Below are 23,806 nucleotides of genomic sequence, written 5' to 3'. Positions count from 1 at the left end.
CATCAACGAAGCTTCACAGAAGAAGACAAAAGCCAGTGAATGAACTACCTTCATTTCTGACTTGCCGAGTCAGCCATGCCTTGATATGGGCTGGAACAAAGCTCCAAACAGAGTAATCCAGTATGTTAACACCTCAATGTGCTGGAGGGTATGCATGCCTAAGTTACAGTAGACTATTGGGGCCTTCTATGCTACAGTGGTACCTTGGTTTTCAAACGTGTCCATTGACGAACGTTTCGGAACTCAAACGCCATAAACCCGGAAGTAAATGCTTCCGTTTTTGAATGCGCCTCGGAAGTCAAACAGTTTCTGCTGAGTGTATATGTTATTTTTCTCAATTAAATTTGCATGCCACCCTTTGCGCCTCGGTTTTCAAACGTTTCGAAACCCAAACGGTCTTCCAGAATGGATTATGTTTGAAAACCGAGGTACCACTATACTTTCATTTAACACCTAGCCACACCGGTAGCAAACCTTCCCAGCAAGCGTGGCATTTAGTGCCACTCAGGTGTGTAGCATAATATATCTATGGTGCCTTAAACACCTTTGTGGGGTTTACCTCTAGCCAGGAAGCAGCCACGGGTGGGAGGGACAAACTGGCATGTTCCCTCCCTCTTGATTGATCGTTCGGGAGCTTCAAAAGCTTTCTTTTGCCTGAACATCACAGCGACCGATGCCAACAGACATTGGCGCACTTAGGGATCCACAGAGTGTTCGCAGTTTGCGTGACAGACCTCAGCAACTCAGCATTTTGGCTAATCTACTTTATTTACATATAAACACACACAGAGCACTGCAACATGGCTTCTCTCTCTCTAGCATCAGACAGCAAAGAGAATGAACAAAGGACAATAGTCCCACTTCACAGCACACAGTAACACAAACATCCTGTCTCCGTCACTTCCCACTCTGTGGAGTCAAAGCATACAGCGTCATGTGAAAAACAACAATCCCATGACTGCAATCACAGAGCAGGAATTCTAACAGTGCAGACCCCTCATCCAAGGCATAAACCTGCTTGTCCCCGGCAAGGTGTGTCACAGACTATTGTGGGACCCTGTCCATAGGCTGGCCACCCATGACTTACCTTATTTTATTGGCTCACTGAGCAGCTGCACCGCAACAGTTCCAATTTGGTTATGTTGCCCTAAGTGACAATGACAGTTCTGCTCAGAAGACCACATTGCCAGTAAGTACATTCAAGGGATTAAATATACAGGCACACTGAAATGCACGGGCAATATTTTATTTTTATTTTTTTGTGAGCTGGGCTTTGATTGTCACATCTCTTCAAATCAAACGTTTGTCCTAGTAACAACAGCCCACATTCCCAGGCAGCAGCGGCTGCTTCAGACTGCTGTCTTTTCTAAAACATGGGCTTCATCTGCCTGTGTGTTTCATCAGCTACCTAAAGTGGTCAGATAGCGGTCACCCATTAGTCAGAGTTCTTAAGTTTAAAAGCCCTGGGTTATGACATCTATAATCTTGACAAAACACGCTGACACACAGCTCCAGCCCAGCCTGCAAGGCCTTGACACCAGCACAATCGAGGTCTCGGCAACAGCAGCACAGACCCTTGTGCATTGTTAAAAATTAAAACTAGCTTGCATTTTTAAAGTGGCAGGGATGAGGTAGCCTCAAAGTCCTTTCACTGCACTTGCAATTCCTGCCTCATCCAAAGAGACTTCTTATCACACGACTGCTACACCAAAGATGATGTGTTCGAGGCCAAGATGGGCCTGCAAGGAACAATGGGAGAATCTGTCAATTTTGCTTCTCACAGTTTTTATTTTTTCCAATGTTAAATTCAGTTCTCCACATATTTTTTTAAAGTCCTCGTGAAGATCCATCTCTCCTGATATACATATTTTTTTATGCAATTTCCCCTCCATGTTCTGTTTACAGAATTCTTAGGGCCATTTCCTTGGTCCATGATGGAAGCAGAATACAAAACTAGGTGGGTTTCCTGGTCAGATCCAGCAAGTTCTAAAAAAGATCCACCCAAAATATCAGATCTGAATGCCTGCCTTCTTCAGTTCTGATCCTTCTTGCTCAGGGGATGTTAGAAGGCAAATCTGGATGTGCTTTGCAGTAGATCAACAAGGATTTCTGATGGCTAATTGTTCAACAAAAATGACTCCTTTCTCAACCTAAATTATACTGCTGAAATGAAGAAAGCTTAGGGCAGTGATGAGAAAACTGTGGCTTTTCAGATGTTGCTGGACTCCATTTCCCATCATCCCTAGCCAGCATGGCCAATTGTCAGGGAAGATGGGAAGTGTGGTCTGATAACTTCTGGAACTTCACAAGCCCCCCATTCTTGGCTTGGTAACACAGGAGTGGAAGTGTGATTGCAGACCACAGTTTGGAAACCCCCTGCTCTGAAGAACTTAGGCCTCAAATATCTGAAAGACTTCTTTCTTCGCTACAGACCCTCTCAGGTGTTAAGATAGCAGATGGGGCCATCTTGATAGTTCCACCACCCTCAGAAGCTCAGGATGGCAGCAGCCTAGGAGAGGACATTCTCTCTGGCGGTCCCTAAGCTGTGGAACTGTTTCCACAAAGAGATATGTCAGGCACCTTCATTTTACAGTTTCCATCAGCTGCTGAAGGTGTACCTCTTAACCCCAGCCTTTGACAACTGAAATGCATATTTTTAGGACAGACCATACTCTCGTGATAGTAATTTATTTTAAACTGTTTTTAATGATGTGTTAAAATTTGTTGTAATCTGCTCCAGGACCTGAGGGTAAGGTGAAAGGCAGGTAATAACCTAAAATAATAATAATTAATAGCTGCCTCCATGGCGCTGCTAGGACACTCTAAGAAACAAAACAACCAGAGCAGTTTTGAAATTAGTGGTGAAAATCAGTTCTGTTTTGAAAGGTTCAGCCCACTGACTTGATCCAAAATGAAATCTGATTGTATCCAAACATAGACTAAGACCTGCTGCTTTAACTCAAGAATGAGCAGGCAAAATTAGGTTTAAATCAATGCAGTTTTGAAAGCCATCATTTGCCATCTTGATTCAAAATGGAGTCACATTGTCTCCAAACATAGATGAAAACCTCCTCCTTGATCTCAGGAACCATCAGGACTTCCCTGTTTTCATCAGAGAAATGTTGGGAGGGTGTGTCATGGTTGCGGTTGAAAGGTATCAAAATGCATAGCAAACAGACAAACAACTTTCCAAAGTATATGGAAGATTATTATAGAGCATTTAAAGGAGATGAGGCAGGAATTTCTAACCACCATACCTCATGAGCATGAGCAAACGAAGGATATTTTGAACCTAACAGTCATCAGCATGAAGTGATCCTATGTGATTTTGAAGTAAGGCCTCATGGGGCTTTGTGCCATTTGAGATCAACATTGGCCTCAGCCTGTTTCATCAGATTCAGCTCTCATGAAGTAAGCTCTTGCCATGATAGCTCACGCCACTCATAAACCACAGCACTTTTTGTCTGTTTGAATTATACAGTTCTCGCTTAAGGGCTGTACAACCAAATCCCAAGCACAAGGCAGCAGGGGAGTGATCTGACTCACAGGTAAGATGGGGAAAGGGGCTGAATTATTCAGGCAGGAGTGTCTGGGAGCTGCACAGAAGAACATGCCAAAGCAAATAGTGTGCTAATCCCCAAGGATGCATGCTTCCTTTAAGATGAGAGGTTTTGGCAAATTCCTACACGGAAATAGGAATCTGCATACAGGTCTTTCATCATGTGCAAATGAGATCTTAAAGGTGCGAGGTAAGCAAAGAGGAAAAATAAAAATTATAAAATCTAAGAAAGGCAAGGCATAACTAAGAAATGTCTTCCCTACGCAGCTTTTATTCTGTGCCACGGCGCACCAGTACAAATTACCTTATTTTGTGATTTCAGGTTTGAAGTGCATTAGAATTGATTTGAGAGCACTAAAGCATGCTGAAGTGCATTTTGTGGTTATGTCTGTTGCTGTTTTTAATTTCTTTCGCTGCAAGGAGACGTTTGGTAAAGGAAAGGGCTAAGATTGGAAGGACGGAAAGAGATTTTCATGAAAACCTTCATCAGCCTCAGCAGACAAATACAGTGGTACCTCGGGTTACATACGCTTCAGGTTACAGACTCCGCTAACCCAGAAATAGTACCTCGGGTTAAGAACTTTGCTTCAAGATGAGAACAGAAATCATGCTCCGGCAGTGCGGCGGCAGCAGGATGCCCCATTAGCTAAAGTGGTGCTTCAGGTTAAGAACAGTTTCAGGTTAAGAACGGACCTCCGGAACAAATTAAGTACTTAACCCGAGTTACCACTGTAGTCACCTTTTTCCATTGCCCAGAGTAGGTTTTGTTGGCCCTCAGTGATGCCATCACGTTCATCATGTGATCCCAAACTGGCTGGAGAGAAAACCCCTAAACAGAAGGGCGGTGGTACGGAAACAGCAGCAGGAAGATAAGGGTAGAGGATACAACAGCAGTGAGCCATTTTGAAAAAGAAAAAAGTAGGCATTCACAAATGCACAGCATTTCCCCCCAGGAAATATTTTGTCCTCAACCTGAAAGCACTGCTTTCAATCCCAAAACTGGGTTGGCAGCGAAGAAACTGAAACCCATATAAGAAGAAGAACTGGGGAGATGGGCTTAGCAGTTGCCTCCATTTTACCCATGGCTAATTTGGCCTGTGGAGTAGACAGCCCGGCATAACGTAAGTTCATTGGCGCCCCTTTTCTTTTTCAGATTGTATTTTCCTCCATGCATGCTCTGCTCAACATCTGAGGCCTTGTTCTGGATGCCATAGTCGCTTGAGAAGTGACTACTCGGAGGAAGGCCTTTTCTGTGGTGGCTCCCATGCTGTGTAATGCTCTGTGAGGCTCTGACACCATGCTCTTTTACGCAATTAGTTAAAACATGCCTGTCCAAAATAGCATTTGACTGAATGTTTTTCTTTCCATTGGTAGTGTTTTATTGTCGTTGTTTGATTTAAATTTTGTGATTCTTATGACCTGTGTGTGAAATTTGATGGTTTTTATGTTATTATATTATTACCTTGAGTTCTACCTACCCAGCACTCTCCAATACAAAAAATTAGGATCCTCAAGTCAATATATTCTTTGGTTAGAAAAAGAAAGAGGAAATGCCTGTATCATCATACAAGCCAGAACAGTGATATGACAAATAACCCAGTATGGCTGAGGATTAATTTTGGCTTCCCACAAAGCCTAGCTATTCATAACCAGCAGTAAAAGACTGGGATTTCACAAGTCACTAATGTGGCAATGCACACTCTTCAACATCTTCCTGATGAAAATAGCCACATGTGTTTGATTTGACACAAGAAAGTAGCAAGAACCATGAGAAAGAGAGTCTCCTCTGTGAGTTTTTCCATTTCATATAATCAATTGCATTGGAAGCATCTTTCAAAGTTCATATTTCTCTGCCAACTAGGCTCTCATAGATGGGCATCTGAATATAATATTTGCTCTTTACTGCACTGGATCATGTGCGTTGGACCACATGTGTGTACTTCGGCATGTGTGTTCATACAGTTCCTATGATTCTTCTGCCTCAAAAACAGAAGAATCATGGGAACTTGGCAGAGCATAAGTACACTGGTATGTACATGGACCCAAACCAGATATCATGTCATATGTGCAGTAACAACATGCATGCACCCCATTGTGTATGACCTATTCCAGATGGCCAGCCATCTGAATCAGATCTTAGAATCTGTTTGTTCAGCAAGTCTGAGCCCCACAGGGCACAAACGGCTTCTGCTGAAACAACAGTAGTCTCTCATCAATACGTAAATGCATGCTCTTTCCATTCTCAGAGACCATCTCCCACATTTCTGTTTTGTTGCTAAAGCACATGTGCAGATTGGACCCAAGTGAGAAAAGAGTTGCTGTGCAGAGGACCGGTCCTTGCAATATCAGGTATTGCTCTACAGAGCCTAGTCAGCAATGTAGGATAGGAATTAAAGCCTAGGAAAAAGGTCCGATCCAGCTAATTAAGGCAATAGGGCACAGGGCCAAACAGGGAAAACAGGACAGGCACATTAAACAGGTGAGATGATAGATGGATCTGGAAAGGGAGCAAAGAGATCTCCAAGCCATTTCAATTAATTGATCAGAACAAAGAGAACATTGAGGTCAAAATGCTGCTGTTGACCTATAAAGCCCTGCATGGCTTGGGACCACAGTACCTAAAGGGATGCCTCTTCCCATATGTGCCTACCCATGTCCAGGATAATCAAGAGGAGGCCCTTCCACAAGTTTCCCCTCTGTTCAAGGTATGGGGAATGGCAGTTGGAGAGGGAGCCTTTTCAGTGGTGTCCCCCCACCCCAGAGCCGGCCCAGCCATTAGGCAGGGGGAGACTGCTGCTTCAGGTGGCAGAAACCCCCTAGGCAGCATGCCCACAGATGCCCCACCTGCCTCCACTACTGGCAGAGAAGTGCTGCCAGCAGTGGCACTGATTTTGAGCAAGATCATGTCCATTTTGGGTAAGAACTGACCTCAAATCAGTGCAATCTTCCCAAAACTGGTGCCAATGGCACTGCCGCTTCTCTGTCAGTGACAGATGTGGCAGGTCACAAAGAAGAAGAAGAAGAGGAGGAGTTTGGATTTGATATCCCGCCTTTCACTCCCCTTCAGGAGTCTCAAAGCGGCTAACATTCTCCTTTCCCTTCCTCCCCCACAACAAACACTCGTGTGAGGTGAGTGAGGCTGAGAGACTTCAAAGAAGTGTGACTGGCCCAAGGTCACCCAACAGCTGCATGTGGAGGAGCGGAGACGCGAACCCGGTTCCCCAGATTACGAGTCTATCGCTCTTAACCACTACACCACACTGGCTCTCGGCAGAGCAGGTGGCAGCAGGAGAAGCAGGTAGGTAGTAGTGGCGGCAGTGGCAGCAGGGCCAAGCAGCCCTTCCTGACACAAGATGCCCTTGAACACTCTCCCTCTTCAGAGCCTACCTGGTACCCACAGTAGCATCTCTGGTACCGGCCAAAGATGTTTCGGCTCACCTGGACCTCTTAACATCTTTAAAGATTTTTAAAAGGCAATTACTGATTACTATTTTAGTCTGTGTTCTGACAGTCCTTACGCATATTATTTGACATTACCGTAGCCCTTCACGCCTTTCTATTTTTCCTGTGTCCTAAGCAGATGCGAGGAACCTTTGGGCTGAATGTTGCTGCCTCTACAACTCCCATCATCCATAACCACTGGACATGCTGGCTGGTACTTATATGAGTTGAAGTTCAGCAACATCTGGAGGGCCAAAGGTTTCCCACACCCAGAGGACTAGCAACTAAGAAACGTAATTCAAAAATAAACCCAGGAAGTTATCTAGAGATGTACAGTGAGCATTAGATTCTGCACCAAAGCAAACGCCATTCCCAGCTAGGATGCCTCAAACAACAGGGAGCCAGCGCCTGATTCCCCAGAGATTAAGGATTCAGACCCATGGCACCAGACAAGGTGTTGCCTATTGAATATTTAGAACATGCGGTTCAAAGGTATGCTAAAGACTGTGGCCTCTTTATACAGGCACGGATTTCTTACAAGGCTAAACACAGACACATCCAACCAGGATTGGTCCCATTCATTGCAATGGAGGCAGCAGAGCCATTCATGTAGGCCTCTATGCGGCTATGCTTCCACACACATAAATGAATGTGATGGCCTGGTTACATAAAAGCTCTGTGGGGCTCTGGATCACAGTGGCATTTGATGGTCATTTGAATCGTATGGTGAGAAGGGAAGGGATGCCCATTCCACCTTGCTGAAGATGCTGGTACCCACTTCCTTTTTATAAAATGTCCTATACCAGGACATAAATACTATTCCCTGGACACAGAATTCATGGCATCCTTAAAATTCCATCCCATGGATAAGCCACTGTCCTTATTGGTTTCAAAAAGCAGATTCTTAATTTAAAGACTCAGCTGACAGGCGTTATCAATTATGCATTAAGAAGACCACATGAGGCCATTGCCATTTCTTTAAGAGCAGTGTGCACAATTTTTGCAAGGGCTTTATGGATTGATGGCACGTTTAACAACCCACAAGGCGATCATCCTAGAAGCAGACAGACCTTTAAAAAGATTTCCAGGGCTTCTGCATTTGTGGCAGGCGCTACCCTAGATTCCACCAAATTTTGGAGGTGCACAATGGCTGCCCAGATGGTGGCGTGCCATACCTTGTGGTTAAGACATTGGAAGGTGGGTTCCCAGTTAAATATAAACCTAGCTACTGTGCCTTTTGTTGGAAGCCAATTATTCAGAGAAGAGACCCTGAAAGACATCCTAACAGAGTCTAGGGATAAAATGAAAGCACTTGTGACGCAGAAGCTGGAGAGGAAACGTACTAGATGATACTCTCCATACAAATTCTCCCATTCTTATAACCCACAGACTTATGCTCCACCGTATAACCAAACCTTTAACCAGGCCCTTCAAGCATTCGACAACACTGAATATTCAAAGGATGCTCATGTGATCAGAAGTACTTGAGAGAGACACCGTTGTGCAACGAAAACCCTACTCCCACATATAGCTTAAGGAAGCCAAAAGCCACCATCAGTCCTAGGCCAGATCAAAGCCAAAACTCAGTCACCCAGTGCAGATATCTTGCTGGCTCCCTCAAACCACAGTTTGCAAAATTCGTAGCCAACCTTGGGAACACAGGCTTGGTCCTACTCTCACACCCTTCCCTCATTTGCCTTATCCATAGTTTAGCAATGCACATGCACTAAAGCAAACCATGGTTAACACAAAACATAAGCAGCATTCTGGGGAGGGGGACACAACACACCAGCACACAACAGCTCCAGGTATATGGGCTGCTTTTCAGATCTTCCTGTGATTACTGAATAGGTCTGAAAAGTTCTTTAAGCATGTTTGATTGAATGTATTAGGAAACCCTCCCTGTAATCAGGAATCCTGACAAGATCCTGGCAAGACTGGGAATCCCAATAAGATCTGAAGAGCAGCCCATGCACCTGAGGATGTTGGATTTTAAACATTTTAAGTTTTGGGTTTTAAAGCTCAAAATTGAACACCCTTCCTGCTTTAAAAACTGCTCCACTTTCGAAAGTATGTAAAAAGTTGCTAAAACCTAGGAGTTCCTGGGACTTCACTGCGGTAAGTTTAACAATTCAACCAGACAAAGGCAAGAACAGCTGTTTGCTGCATTTTTCTCTCTTCCCAAAACTGCTCTGTTCCTTGGCAGGGCTTGCATTGTTTTGAGGTCAGCCTCGTTCATTATGTCTGAAGAAGAGATACGCAGCCTGGTTTACTGACAACTAAACCCCATCGACCTCAGTGGGACTTGCACCCTAACACGTGTACCTAATACTGCAGCTTTCAAAAAGAGAATCTTATTTATTTCCTGGAGACTATTGTCAATGCATCTAAGACTGTATTATCTGTGCAAAAAAAGGGGGGAAGCTCAGGAGCCTATGAAATTGTGGATATTTTTAGGTTATACGCCAAGGGTACGAGGCAAGGTACAAAAACAAGCCTGCAGTCCTTGTCCACCTCTTCTGGACTGCACCACTGTTTGCACTACAGCTTAGTAGACTTGGGGTTGCATGCTCAGTCTGCCACATATGCCAATAGATTTATTATGTCTGGACTATGATGCCTAATTATTAAGACTTTTTTTAAAAAAAGAAGTGCAGTTCTGGAATATATTTATTCTAAGTGCAGCTTTGCATGGAAGGGACCAAGTTTAGTAAAGCTATTCTACTTCAGTTGCAGTGATAGATATTCATCACTGTGCTGTTCAGAAGCACAACATGGTACTTTTCAACCCTGCGTGCCCAGATGTTGTGGGTCTAAGCAACGTACTCAGTGGTCAGGGATGATGGGAGTTATAGTCCAACACTGTTTTAGCAAACAGAGATATATGTAATCGCGAACACCAGTTAGGAACCAAACAATTCACTCCCAGACCTTACTTTCACAACCAAGGATACTGCTGTACATTGAGCGCAGTTTTGTTCAATTGCAGAATATTTCTCTTAAGATATTTATTTCATTACTTCCAAGTTCCACTGCTTCAACGCTGAACAGTAAGTTCTTGTCATAGTCAGTGAAATCAACCGATTTCCAGTATTAAAAAAAAAAAAACAACTATCCCTGTGCTGGGCTGATGCTTAAAGCACTGGATGGTTGCCAGTTTGTCCACCGCATTTAAAAGACAGATTAATGCTGTTACATATTGTAGTTGCGTAACTATGTTTCCAGATTTCAGCTGTAGCCACCCAGAAAAATGCAACGATGAGAAATGAAGAGACGAAAAATGGTATTTTCAAATATGAATAAAGGATAAGAACAGAAGAAGCAACTCTCTCTCTCTCTCTCTCTCTCTCACACACACACACACACACACACACACACACACAAAGTTTAGTGGGTAACAAGTCAACCATGTTGCAGACTTTGCTAACAGAGGAATCAATATCTTCTTAATGCATAGAATACAATGCCAAACTTTTGGTAAATGAAGCTAGCAGGCAAAGGGAAAGAAACAGGGAGATTCTGATAGCCCGAGAAGTTTACAGGAACTATTTACAAGTTGCAGCAAATCTGAAACTCAGCAAGGTTTGCATATCCTGACTTCTCCTTACCTGCTGGAAAATCCTGCTCTGTCAACCAGCACCGCCTGAAACCCAGCTGCCTTAGAGAGGAAAGAGCCCGTCTTCATTTATCCTCATTATTCCACCTGCCATTTTACAAGTTTACTTGCTGCGAGGAGGAATGCGAAGCACGCCAGGGTCCTGCCCCAGACTTCCTGTTGATGCTCCATGCTCCAAGTGCGCCCCACATCTGATTTTACCTCTTCGTCCTCCACCCTCACTGCCTCCTCCTCCACCTCCTTTGGCACCAGCTTGCCCCGCCCAATCCACGCCGAGCATTTCTCATTTAAGAATGCTGCTTCCAGCTAAATGGCGCTCGTAGGAGAGTTATCTATTGCTTTGGCTGGGCTGCAAGATGAGGCATTTGTTTCCAACTATTTTTTGGCACGAGCGCAGCAGATGTCAAATAAAGGGAGGGAAATGCAAACGTTGTCGAGAAGTATGGGGAAAGGGAGATAAAACAAACACCTGTAACCCACCAGATGTAGACATTAGTTGATGTCACTCCCCCCGCTTCAGATTTGCTGGTGGGATGTCACATACCAACGCAAAATGGCCCTTCACATAGGAAGCGAGCAGCTCAGTTCTGTGCACATTTACGGAAAACTATGTCCCAGTTTGTTCATCTGGGCTTAGTCGAAGGAAAGTGGACTCTGTATTGTAATCAAAATGTCAGACAGAAGAGTTTTAGCCTAGTGTCCTCCATGATATGCTGGTTTTCTATGTGCAGGTAGTTTTTACTTTTTTAAAAATATGAATGTTCCATTTAACGTTTGTTTAAAAAAACCTGAAGCATTTTTATTAGGGATTGTAGGGAAAGATCTGCCAAAAAAGCTGAAAAACATCTTCATGTATGCGACAACGGCCGCGAGTTTTAATAGCACAAGGATGGAAGATTGAAGAAACCCCAACTAAAGAATCATGGCAAGAAAAATTGATGGACTATGCAGAACTGGCAAAACTGACATACAAGCTACGGGACAAGGATAACTGTGACTTTAAAGATGAATGGGAACCTTTTACAAAGTATCTGAAGACACAACAAAGCGAACTGGACTCCTTGACTGGTTTTGAATAAACATTCACAAACTTTTTATTGATAATAATCAGCTAAATAGTTTGAGGATCTATACAACTGTGTAACATGCAGAGAACAGCATTTTTTGAGAAATCAAAGACTGGAACTGAGGGAAGTTGGGGGGTGGGGGGTTCTGTGGGGGGAGGGGGGAGGGAGGAAAAATGGGGGGAATAAGGATGATATGTTTCTGGATAATATGTTTTGTTTTAATTTTGAATAAAAAAGTTATTAAAAAAATATGAAAGAGTATTTAATCATGCTAACTTCATCAGCAATCCACAACGGTACAGGCCAGACACAAGTTTACCTCCTCAGTGACAAGGCTTAAAAGAACTAGAATTTTACAATACATTAGTGTCCTAATACCTGCAGCCTCCTTTAAGCTCGGTAAAAAAAATAATCTATGTCTTCTCTTCTTCCTTTGCCCCTCTTTTTGAGCATCAAATGCTGTTCCTTCCACAGTGTTTCATGTCACAGCTGCTGCAAAAGGTGCTTCCCCATACCACATGCTCTCCTAGGTTAAGTATTGTAAGAATGAACCTCAATGTGTTTAGGGCTTAGACATTCTCCCTCTGCTCCTTCAACACGGCTCCAAGCAGAGTTCAGAAGCTTGCACTTCTGTGTTAGAACGAGTGACGTGCAAGCAAGATGTCAGCAGCAAACAATAACTAAAGTTAGAGAAGGAAAACATGGAAAGTTCATTTTGAAAAGGAACTAGTTCAAGCTCGACAGGTCCAAAAAGGAACTAATACCAGTTCACATCCATTCCTTAACACAATGAACTAGTTTGGTGAACCTTCAGTTCACAGTTCAATCCAAATTCATCCCAATGATCCTTGGCCATCCCCCCCCCCCCCCGCATTCAGAATGTTACAAGCTGCTGTGCTGAAGTATAAAAAAATACCGTATTTTTCACTCTATAAGACGCACCAGACCACAAGACGCACCTAGTTTTTGAAGGAGGAAAACAAGGGGGGGGGGATTGTGAATCTCAGAAGCCAGAACAGCAAGAAGGATCGCTGCGCAGTGAAAGCAGCAATCCCTCTTGCTGTTCTGGCTTCTGGGATAGCTGCGCAGCCTGCATTCGCTCCATAAGACACACACACATTTCCCCTTACTTTTTAGGAGGGGAAAAGTGAGTCTTATAGAGCAAAAAATACGGTACTTAAGAAAACTAAGAACACATCAGAATCTATTTCTCCCAACAATCATGATCTTTAAGCCCAAGGAGTCTAAAAAGCAAGAAATACATCTAACAGAACGAACTTGAATATGAACTAGAAAAATCTATCCCGAAATAAACTCAATTCACATTCCGTTTCCCTGGCAATTATGGGAAATACTATCAAGTGTAGCTCAGAGATGTGTCAACTCATTCAGCAGACTTGATTAAACTGATGTAGTTCGTTCCAAGCACTGATAGAAACACAGCAAATCTCAGGAAGATGGTGTTGCTTGAGCAAGGCTTGGCTGGAACACGAAGTCCCTGCTACCTCTTCATATCCAGAAGGATCAACAGCCCAGCCTGGATCAGTCCAAGACCTGAAGGTACTTCCCGGAGAAGATGCCACCTGCAGCTCAGTGGTTCAACACATGGGGCATCTGCACTTGGGTCCATCCATTCCTGGCATGAAAACTGGCCATGATGTTTTAGTAGGAAAGAGTTATTCTGGCCCCTACAACTTTGACGCTTTGAGTGGGGACCATGTTCAAGTTAATCCTGGGACCAGGAATGTGCTGGGGTTGACCCCTTGATCTCAACAGTCTTTTTCAAGTTTCCCAAGGGAAATAACATCAAATTACTACTAGATCTTCCAGCTGTGATTTTCAAATCAGCTGCCACTGGCTACGTGGTAAGTTAGAAGTCAACCAGCTGAAGAGGAGCAGCTTTTATCTCTTTTTCACAACGTAGTATGGCTCAAAAGCAGCAGCAAAAATTTCCAGACAGATACCGAGCACTGGAAAAGCACTGAGCCGATGCCAGTAAAACATTAAATCTACATTCATCACTCGCTAGAAGGCTCTTGATTAAGCGAATATTTTTGCAGCAGAAAACCTCCACCTGCATCAACTTGCACGATTGTATGTAAACAGGAAATATTTTTCATGCTATCCTTGCAAACCTTCTAATCAAATTAGTGAAGCTTCTGCCTTGTTTGCATCTGCCATTCACACACACGAACCTTCTGAAAACTAAGAGGGTTGACTTGTTCCGGTAATGAAAGTTGCACAGATAGCAACTCCTGTGAATGAATAGCTAGCTGAACACATCTGTCCGCAGCGATCAGCACACACAACCACACACCCACATGCACACAGAAGCAAATCAAATGCCTTCATCCTTATTCATGTTTTGTTTCCACATCAGCCTTGAACTCTGTTATGAATTAGAAAATACTTGGTGGTGTAGTTTTTTCGTATTTTATTTTAAAGATGAAATGCAGGTTAGACTTGTTTGTGTGCTTCTTCAAACAGTAATCCAGAATCAAGTGGCAAATATTTTAGGTTATGAAGCCCCATTTCACACAGTACAGTGGTACCTCGGGTTACATACGCTTCAGGTTACAGACTCCGCTAACCCAGAAATAAGTACCTCGGGTTAAGAACTTTGTTTCAGGATGAGAACAGAAATCGTGCTCCGGTGGTGCGGCGGCAGCAGGAGGCCCCATTAGCTAAAGTGGTGCTTCAGGTTAAGAACAGTTTCAGGTTAAGAACGGACCACCGGAACGAATTAAGTACTTAACCCCGGGTGCCACTGTATTCTTTTTATGAGTTGCAGCAAATCAGCCAGGCCAGAAAATAAAGAACTTCTTTCATATACGCTTTGTGCAGCCATAACTGTATACAGTGGTACCTTGGTTCTCAATCTTAGTCCATTCTGGGAGTCCGCTCAACTCCCGAAATCATTCAAAAACCAAAGTGCGGCTTCCGATTGGCTGCAGGAGCTTCCTGCACTCAAGCGGCAGTCGCATCGGACGTTCGGCTTCCAAAAAACGTTTGCAAACCGGAACACTTGCTTCTAGGCCTGCGGTGTTTGGGAGCCAATTTCTTCGACAACTAAGTCGGTCGAGAACCAAGGTACCACTGTATACCAATAGCACCCAAAATTAAAGAAGAGATGGACAAAATGTGGGATTTTACAACTATGGCCAACTTGACAAATTTCTTCAGATACTGAGAAAAAAGACAGAAAGTTTTGGGATGAAGTGATTTATTGACAGTTTATTACTAATTCTTATCATTATTTAAATTTAATATGAGCTATAGGTTCACAAAGTCACAGAATTTGGTTGGTCTCCTTGGCCAGTCACTAGCTGCACAAGCTTCTCATATTTTTGTGTTTAACTCGCATGTGACCCTGCTTTTCCTGTTCCCCATGAGTTCTTTCCCAATATATCCATGTTTTCTAGGTTCTGCCTTGCCTTGACGTAAGGGGAAACATCTTTCCTGACTGTGGGCTAGTTCTGTCTGTAAACAAGATAGTTCTGTCTGTAAACAAGATACCACAATCAGGTCAAAAAGGACACATCTTGCCTAGAGAAGTCTTTGCTGGACTTACACCAGACCAAAGGTTTATCTGGTTTCTGTGGCCAAGCTACAAAGTCGGGCAGAAAAGATGCTCCACCTCACTGTTTGTCCCTCGCACTGGCCTCCTTCCCTCTCTTTCTGATGTTCTGTTTGGGACTGCCATTGCTTATTTTGCAAAATGGCACAAGCCATGCACACAGTAGACTTAGGAGATTCCCCCTGTTCGCAGGAGTACAGAAAAAATATTTATGGGAGCAGCACAGGTGGGGCTAAGCATGCTCAGTGGCCACAAGATGAAGACTGATTGTTGGAGCAGGGCAGATGGAAAAGCAGAGGAGAGAGGAATGAAATATAGCAACTGGGACCCTGAACAAGGAACGATGCAACATTTTGTTACAGCACCGACTAGTTCAACTCTAAATTGTCCCTGAATATGGAGGCTGAATTTGCCTCTAATGTTAGACCTATGGAATTACAGCAATTGCAACTAGACTTGTTCTACAGATATCTACCTAATCCTTCCCCCAGCCCCACCTGTAAAATCTACCCAAACTTGTGGCAAAGAATTGAATAAATCAATTACTCAGTGTGCAAATCAATAGACTACTTTCACGAATATGTCCCTAAAATAAAATAATAATAATAATAATTAACATTGTATACCGCCCTATACCCGTAGGTCTCAGGGTGGTTCACAACACAAAGTTACAGTATAAAAAGCACAAAACACATAATAAAAAATAATCAGAGCACAAAATAAATAATCAAAATAATCAAAAATAAAGACAGAAAAGGTGGCTTTTTTTCTCAGTGAGCTAAAACCAGACATCCCTGAAAAATACAGGCTGGCTGATGAACTAGATCAGAAGGACCAAGAGCTCAGAGGTTTGGGGCTGGGAGCTCGCTGTCCTCCAGGAGGGATCAGAAATGTATCTCCAAGGTTCTTTCTGAGTATATACAATTCAGCATAGGGGTAGTGAATGCAATGCACTTCCAGGTGTTGTTGGACTCCAACTCCCATCAGCCCCTGCCAACATGGCCAATGGCCAGGGAAGACAGTAGCTGCAGTCTAACAACGGTTGCGGGGAACCACCTTGACTGCCTCTGATCTATGCTCACTGAGCCAAAGACTGTAGCATTCAGTGGCGTAGCGTGGGTTGTCAGCACCCGGGGCAAGGCAAGTAATTTGCGCCCCCTAACCCGGGGCAAGGCAAGTAATTTGCGCCCCCCCCCGCTGCACTGTCCCTCCCCCAGATAGTCCCTCGCTCTCTCTCCGCACCGCACCGCACGCCTGGCACCCTCCCCTCCACAGTGGGCGGTGACCCGGTGGCTCGGATCGGATTCGCACAGCCAGCACTGCAGTGAGAGAGAGTGAGTGAGCCAGGTAGGGGCAGAGAACTGTGAGTGCAAGCGCGCGCCCCCAGATGTTGCGCCCAGTGCGGCCGGCCCCCCCTGCACCCTCCCACGCTACGCCACTGGTAGCATTCAAGCCCTGATGGTCTCCAACAACCTGAAAACTTTCATTTAAACTTGCGATTGAAAACTGTGAGCAACTACTACACCTTGGTTAAAATTGGGTAGGGCCACCAGGGGCCAGATAAAACTGCTCTTGGGGCCAGATCTGGCCACCAGTTGCTCCGCCTGGCCTAAATATCTGAAGACACCCAAGGAATCTTCATTTTCTAATCTGCAGAAAAAGAAGCTAAATTCTTTGCAATAAATAATGATCTGATGTTCATTATATATAGCACTTTGGTGGCTCAGTGAGTTTTACCTATAGGCTCGCTCTCCTTCCTTTACCTACAGATTTCTCAGCCTGCTATAGCTCTCAAATATCGGCCGGTTTTGACAGCTGCACGGGGCCCTTGTTGTCTTGTTTAGCTTCATTTCCCACAACCTTCTCTAACAATGAGCTGCGTGTGATTTCCGTCCGTCCCAACCAGCATGTGAGCCTGCTGAACTGGTAGTGACCTCGGGAACAAAATAGGCCTCTTTGCCAAACAACAAGGAACTGCTGAAACAAGCGCGATTTGGAGCTGAATTCTAGCATGAAAAGTGCAGCAGTGTCACACCAGGGCTCTCCTGTGCAGGCTGGGCCATGGGTTGAGTCAGGACATCTTGTGCAGAAGGCAGAGCCCTGAAATGTTAGGTTTTACAAATCACATACTGTATTAGGAACGCAGGAAGGTGGCTTATGGAGTGAGGTTCTTGGTCCATCTGGCCTTATGTACACCGGCAGCAGCTCTCCAGGATTTCTTGTAAGAGCCTCTCCCTGCACTACTTGGAGATGGTCAAAGAATGAACTTGGGTCCTTCTGAGTGCAAGGTAGAGGCTCTTTTACTGATTCTATGATGTCATTAGGCCACCTCCACCAGGGTCAGGGCCTTCTCAGTGATGGCTCCAACCTGGTGGAATGAGACCAGGGCCCTGCAGGATTTAACTTCCTTGCGCAGGGCCTGTAAGACAGAATTATTCCACCTGGCTTTCAATTTGAACCTGGCCTGATCTTTCGTTCCCCTTCCTCCCCTCCCCCTCCCCGTTTTGTGAAGATTGCCAGCTCTGGGATCCCGCAGTTGGTTCTCCCCTGGTCTCCTCACTGGCCCAAGTGGGACTAATTTAGCCAGCTAGCCCTGGTGATCATCTAATGTTTATTGGATGGATTTCCCCCCTAAACTGATTTTTGATTCTTGATTTTATTGTTATTTACGCTTTATACGGTATTTTATGCTGTTTTTTGGTAGCGTCAATTAAGTTTTTTAAACTTGTTGTTAGCCGCCCTGAGCCCGGTTTCCTGAACCGGGAAGGGCAGGGTATAAATAAAAAAATATTTTTATTTATTATTTGTCTAACCGCTGTTAAGAAAGCCTAGATACTAGAATTAACATCACTGGCCCCTGCTTCCCCCTAGAGTTTGCCTCGGGAGAGATCACAAGCAGGACTTGAATTCATGCCCTTCCCACATTGTCGATCCTTGTGGTTACACATAAAGGGAACTTACTCCCAGAGTTAGGGGAAGATACTGCTTCCAAAAACTGCCAGATCTCCTGGCTTAAACACAATGGTCCCGTTTGGACATAACACTAAGCCAAACCATGGTTTAGTCCAAATGAGAAAATGTGTGGGAGCAAAAATCACAGCCGCTACAAACCTCTCCACGTCTCGCTGCTGCTGTGCTACTCAGGATTAAGCCATATTTTGACTTGATGTTATATCTAAACCCAGATCTTTGGTTTATCCCTCCCCCACACTGGTCAAACCATAACTAGCAAACCCAAAACCTTTTGTCTGAAGCCAGGCAAACAATAAAGCTGAGTTGGGATACAATGCTAAGCTAAACAATGGCTAAGCTCTGGGTGGCAGCGGTGCTTTCTTCTGGGGGTACGCAGGGGTACGCATACCCCTAAACATTTTGTGAATCGAAGATTGGCTTCATTGAGGGGCAGTATTTCAATATGAGTGGGGAAATGAGAGTACCGCTAAACATTTTTTTTAAAAGAATAAAAGCACTCGGTAGCAGTACAGTGGTACCTCTGGATGCAAACGGGATCTGTTCCGGAGCCCCATTCGCATCCTGAAGCGAACGCAACCCGCATCTGTGGGTAGCGATTTGCCGCTTCTGCACATGACATCATTTTGAGCATCTGCACATGCGCAAGCGGCGAAACCCAGAGGTAACGTGCTCCGTTACTTCCGGGTTGCCACGGAGCACAACCCGAAAATATTCATCCCGAAGTTACTTCAACCCGAGGTATGACTGTATGTCCGTGGGAGGACTACAGAGGCTGTGATTTTCATTCTGGGATCCTGCACATTTCCTCATTCATGCTAAACAATGGTTTGGCTTGTCATTACGTGAGAACCAGGCAACTGAGTGTAATTTCTAGATAGAACAAGTTAGCAATGCATTATCTTAGGCTGCCAGAGGACGCAACAGAGTGCATCACAGGTTAAGAAAATACTGAACGTTGTGGTGTTGGTGGGCGCAAAGACAAGAAGGTATCCACCTGCTTGTGATACAGAAGGCAAAGGAGACAACTTTTTGCCTCACTGTTCAATGAATACTTCCAAAAGTCTCTTCCACCAAGATTTCCCTACAAGAGCCAGTGACGCTATCTACCTGGTGAAGCTTCAAAAAAATTGCAGGTGAGTCTTGTACAGGAAACTTTAGAACTGAGCTGTTTTAGAACGTTTCATTCCCTGACCTAGTAGTGTATGGATCTTCCAAGTAGATAAAAATAAATAAATAAGGAAAAGCTCCCTCCTCATTATCCCAAAGAGGGGGTACCAGGAGCAGGGCCAGATTTAGGTTCGATGAGGCCCTAAGCTACTGAAGGTAATGGGGCCCTTTATATGTTCAGCTGTCCTATGTCAACAAAAAAATTGTCACTGTTTTTTGTGTTGAATATATGCTACATGGCAATTTATGGACCTAACAGGTATCTAAAGCCATTAGCACATAACAAAATACGTCTTTCATCAAAGTAATTGATATGGAAATGAGCAAACCAGTGATGTTTTAGGGAGCAGGCTAGCAGGCGGGGCCCATTACTTACATCATAGGAGCCTACACAACACAAAACACTGTTGCTGTATGTAGGTTTTATTTTATTTTTTATCTTATATTTTGAAAATGTACATGCAGTTCTTTTTTCCTTTAAATTTTTTGGAGGGCCCCAAGAGAGTGGGGCCCTAAGCTATAGCTTGTTTAGCTTATACGTAAATCTGGCACTGACCAGGAGGGTAACTGGGCTCTGACTTTAAGAACCATCAATGAAGAAGTGTTTTTTAATTTTATTTTTAATGAAAGATGCAAAGAAATCTCCAGAGCAAGAAATGCAATGTGTTTCAATATGGGGGTGTAGGGGGGAATCATTCCAATGCAAGTGGAATTTAAATAAAGCTGTATCAGCAGGGGGGGAAGGCCGGCACAATAGTTGAATCTCCTGAAAAGACAGGGGACTTAATGACAAGAGGTACAGATTTAATGCCAAGTTTACTACGAGGTTTTGGGAAGCGGTAAGGGAGAAAACAAAGCCAGCCAGCCAGCCAAACTTCAGTCGTGAAGGAACACAGCCTAGAAACAAACAAATAAATAAATAAAACCCAAAGATTTAATTAACTGCCTTAATTGGGCAGGGGGGAAGAACAGCGCCTGTCAACTTTACATACGCTGCAACGGCAGGAGACCCTTTTAGCATAAGCCAGAACACCTAGAGAGTTATTAGAGACCGCATGCCTTTCATGTTACTCAGTAAAAAAAAAAAGTTCAGGCACCTATTTGTGAGATCAACACAAGGAGATGGACACTGATTTATTTTTTGAATTAAGGAGAAATTTAATTATTTCAGCCATACTGAGCTGCTCTGAACAGAGCTCTTATAAAGATCTCTCTTTGAGGGGGTTTTAACAATTAGCAACGGTTGGCATATCTAGGATCGAACGAGAAAGTAAATGAATACAGAGATCTTTTGTTCTCCTGCTCGCATAAATACTAGCACACCGAAATAATGAGGTCGCCCGATGTTAAAAAATAATTAACATAAAAACATTGGGTGCCAGTTTCATCAAATTTTTTAACTGATCAAAAGTATTTTAGGCTGCAATCCTGTACCCACTTACCTGGGAGTAAGTCCCAATTAACGCAATGGAGTTTGCTGTTGAGCAATGTGCACAGAACTGCACTATGCATTGCGGTAACAGATAAATCATCGCTGCAGCTCTACATGATAATAATGTAATATCGCTAATACATTTTAATTGATTCTCCATTGACTGATTGTTTACTAGTAGGATTCTGTGAAACCATGCTGTAAGGCACCTTAAATGCTTCTTCTGGGGGGGGGGGGGGAGGCAGCATACAATTTTTCCAATTAAGTTTTACCCAGCATACTCCTATTGAAATTAATAGGCCTACCCTAACCATGTTTACTTATTTCACTGAATCTACGCTTAACTGAATTTAAATTTTAAAAATGCTCTAGTGGCAGGATTATATACAATATAATATTGACTGAATCTAAGTCTCAATAAGAAATAGTCCTTTTTTAAAGCCATTGTACCAAAAGGTAAGAATTCAGGTTGCCTGGGCATGCTCAATGGCCACAGAATGCTGACTGTTGTGTGGATGGGGGGAATGGAATGGAGTATCCTAGGAAAGGGTAGAAACAGGTGCACTCCACACTGCGACATTTTGATCCCAACATTGTATCCAATATATGAAACACGTAAATCTACAATTGTAAATGGGAACGTGATTGGTATTTGGCAATTCCCATGCATAAGCACATTTTTAAAAAGGTAAAGGACTCCTGCATGGTTAAGTCCAGTCAAAGGTTGCAGCATTCATCTTCCTTTCAGGCCGAGGGAGCCAGCGTTTGTCCACAGACAGCTTTCTGGGTCATGTGGCCAGCATGACTAAACTGCTTCTGGCGCAACGGAACACGGTGATGGAAACCAGAGCGCACAGAAAGGCCATTTACCTTCCCGCCACAGCAGTACCTATTTATCTATTTGCACTGGTGTGCTTTCGAACTGCTAGGTTGACAGGAGCTGGGACAGAGCAACAGGAGCTCACTCCGTTACGGGGATTCGAACCACCGACCTTCCTCCAACATGTTGAGGTGAAAAACGGGGGAGTGCTGTCTTCCAGGGCTGCACTCCTGACAAATCATGTGACTTGCATGAGATCGTGCCCCACCCCAAAAGCGCTTTTTTGGGGTGAAATCACACGAGATCACGGTGCCCAAAACGGCTGCTGTGCTCTTGCGTTGACGGCGTTCCGAGGTGAACTGTGCTACTCAGATTGAAGCTGGTCTTCACGGTCTCAGGCAGAGAGAGATCTTCCCCAAGGTCCCTTTTAAAGTGAAGGTCTTCTGCATATCCAACCTGGGGCCTTCTACATGCAGAGCACGTCCTCTGTCACCTCCCCTAATCCAGCAGTTCAGAGCCAAACTAGGACTTGTTGCTGTGCAATGTGTGAAATGCCCCCACAGGCCCTTTGCCAAAACCCATTTATCTTCTCTCCATCTTAATGAAACAGGAAGAACGATGTTTTCTCAGATCCGTACTAATTGGCTTTCTAATTCTCATGAATGGGATGCTTCACATAGTTAAAAAGGAAGCTAACGTTAGCCTGCCAGCCTGCCTGCCTGCAGGCAGTCTCAAAGAGCTTAGCGAAATGCGAGTTGTAATAGCTAGGTATTCACATTACAACTTTCAAAGCAACCACAAATACTCTCTCTTGGCCACTTAAGTTTGCCTAGGAAACCAGTCAGACAATAGTATTTCATTAAAGCAGATGCATTCTTATCCTGCTTTTCTGAACTCCTTCCCTTTTAAGGTTAATAACTCTCCCCTCGGGGTAAAAGGGTGGGCAAGTCCATTAGCAATGTTTGTGCAATCAGCTGGGTACACTGAACACTTGATGGTGTGCAAACATTTATTACTTAATTCCCACAACCCTCCTGGAAAAAAAACAGGTTCATGGAACTATCCTGCACAGGAATCTGCCTTAGGTTGTCATCCAGACTTGCCCTTGTCCTGCTGCCCTTCCCCCGAGGAAACCCGATCTTTACCGTTGAATCAGAGCAAACGTCAATGAGTTTTCTCCAGATGGACGATTGCTCTGGTTTATCGCTAAAGAGTGGGTTTTCTGGGGGAAAGCAATGGGGCAAAGGCAAAACTGCCGAGACCCATACCTCGAAAGCATGGGACAAGCAGAAAACTGGACGAAAGACACAGCACACTCCTAATCCAAGACAGAAACATTCAATCCATTGTTGTTTCAATAGGGATGGGGTTTAAACTTGGGTGGGTGGTGTTTTATTTGGAGGGTGGGGTTGTTTTAAATTGTTGTTAAATGCTATATGTTAATTTGTATTTTTGTATTTGTGGGTGGAGTATGGTTTAGGGGCCTTTGTTGCGGACTGTATTGTTTATTAGTGTGCATACATTAGGATTGCTAATTGTTTCAATTATTTTTATTGTGTTTTTTATTATGTGTTTTGCAGTTTGATTGTTTTTATTATGTATTTTCTACTTCAAATATTGTAACTTTGAACCTCCCTGAGACCTATGGGTATAGGGAGGCATAATAAATAACAACAACAACAATAATAATATTACAATTGTCACATCCACACCATACATTTAAAGAACACAGCTTCCACTGAAGAATCCCTGGAACTGTAGTTTATCAACAACAACAACAACAACAATAATAATATTTTTTATTTATACCCCGCCCTCCCCAGCCAAGGCCGGGCTCCGGGCGCCTACAAGTCCCATCACCCTTAACAAACTAGAGTTCTTAGGATTCTTAGGGAATCATGTGTTTGGAACATTCTTTATATGTATGGTTTGGATGTGACCCTCGGGGTCACATCACAAGAACAGCAATGAACAGCTAAAAGAGATGTGGCTCTGTGATGCTTTGCGTGCAAAAGGTCCTACGTTCAAGCCCTGGCATCTCCAGGGAGGTCCCAGAGAGAAACTGAGTCAACCCTCAAGAGGCTTTGCCAGGCAGTGTAGACCGGGCTGAGCTAGATACACCAATGATTTGACACAGTATAAGGCAGCTTCTTA

At 43.9% G+C, this 23,806-nt stretch overlaps 1 protein-coding gene across 7 annotated transcripts in view; it reads right to left on the bottom strand.

The window, feature by feature from the left end:
- The window catches only part of PDZD2 (PDZ domain containing 2), a 230,589-nt gene that overhangs the window by 88,212 nt on the left and 118,571 nt on the right, over nt 1-23,806 (bottom strand). For 2 of the 7 annotated variants that reach the window (XM_083402587.1, XM_083402588.1), the window contains exon 1: nt 10,609-10,828. The exons of the other annotated variants lie outside the window; for them this stretch is intronic. In XM_083402587.1, the coding sequence (XP_083258713.1) occupies nt 10,609-10,685 (77 nt within the window). In that variant the 5' untranslated portion in view covers nt 10,686-10,828. Of the gene's footprint in view, nt 1-10,608; nt 10,829-23,806 lie in introns of those variants that run through there. 7 annotated transcript variants of the gene reach the window in all.

Source organism: Podarcis tiliguerta (assembly GCF_965153285.1).
Source record: "Podarcis tiliguerta genome assembly, chromosome: 11".
In the NCBI taxonomy this organism is placed as follows: Eukaryota; Metazoa; Chordata; class Lepidosauria; order Squamata; family Lacertidae; genus Podarcis; species Podarcis tiliguerta.
The sequence above is the reverse complement of the archived record's forward strand: the minus strand, read 5'-3'. Positions and strand labels throughout refer to the sequence as shown.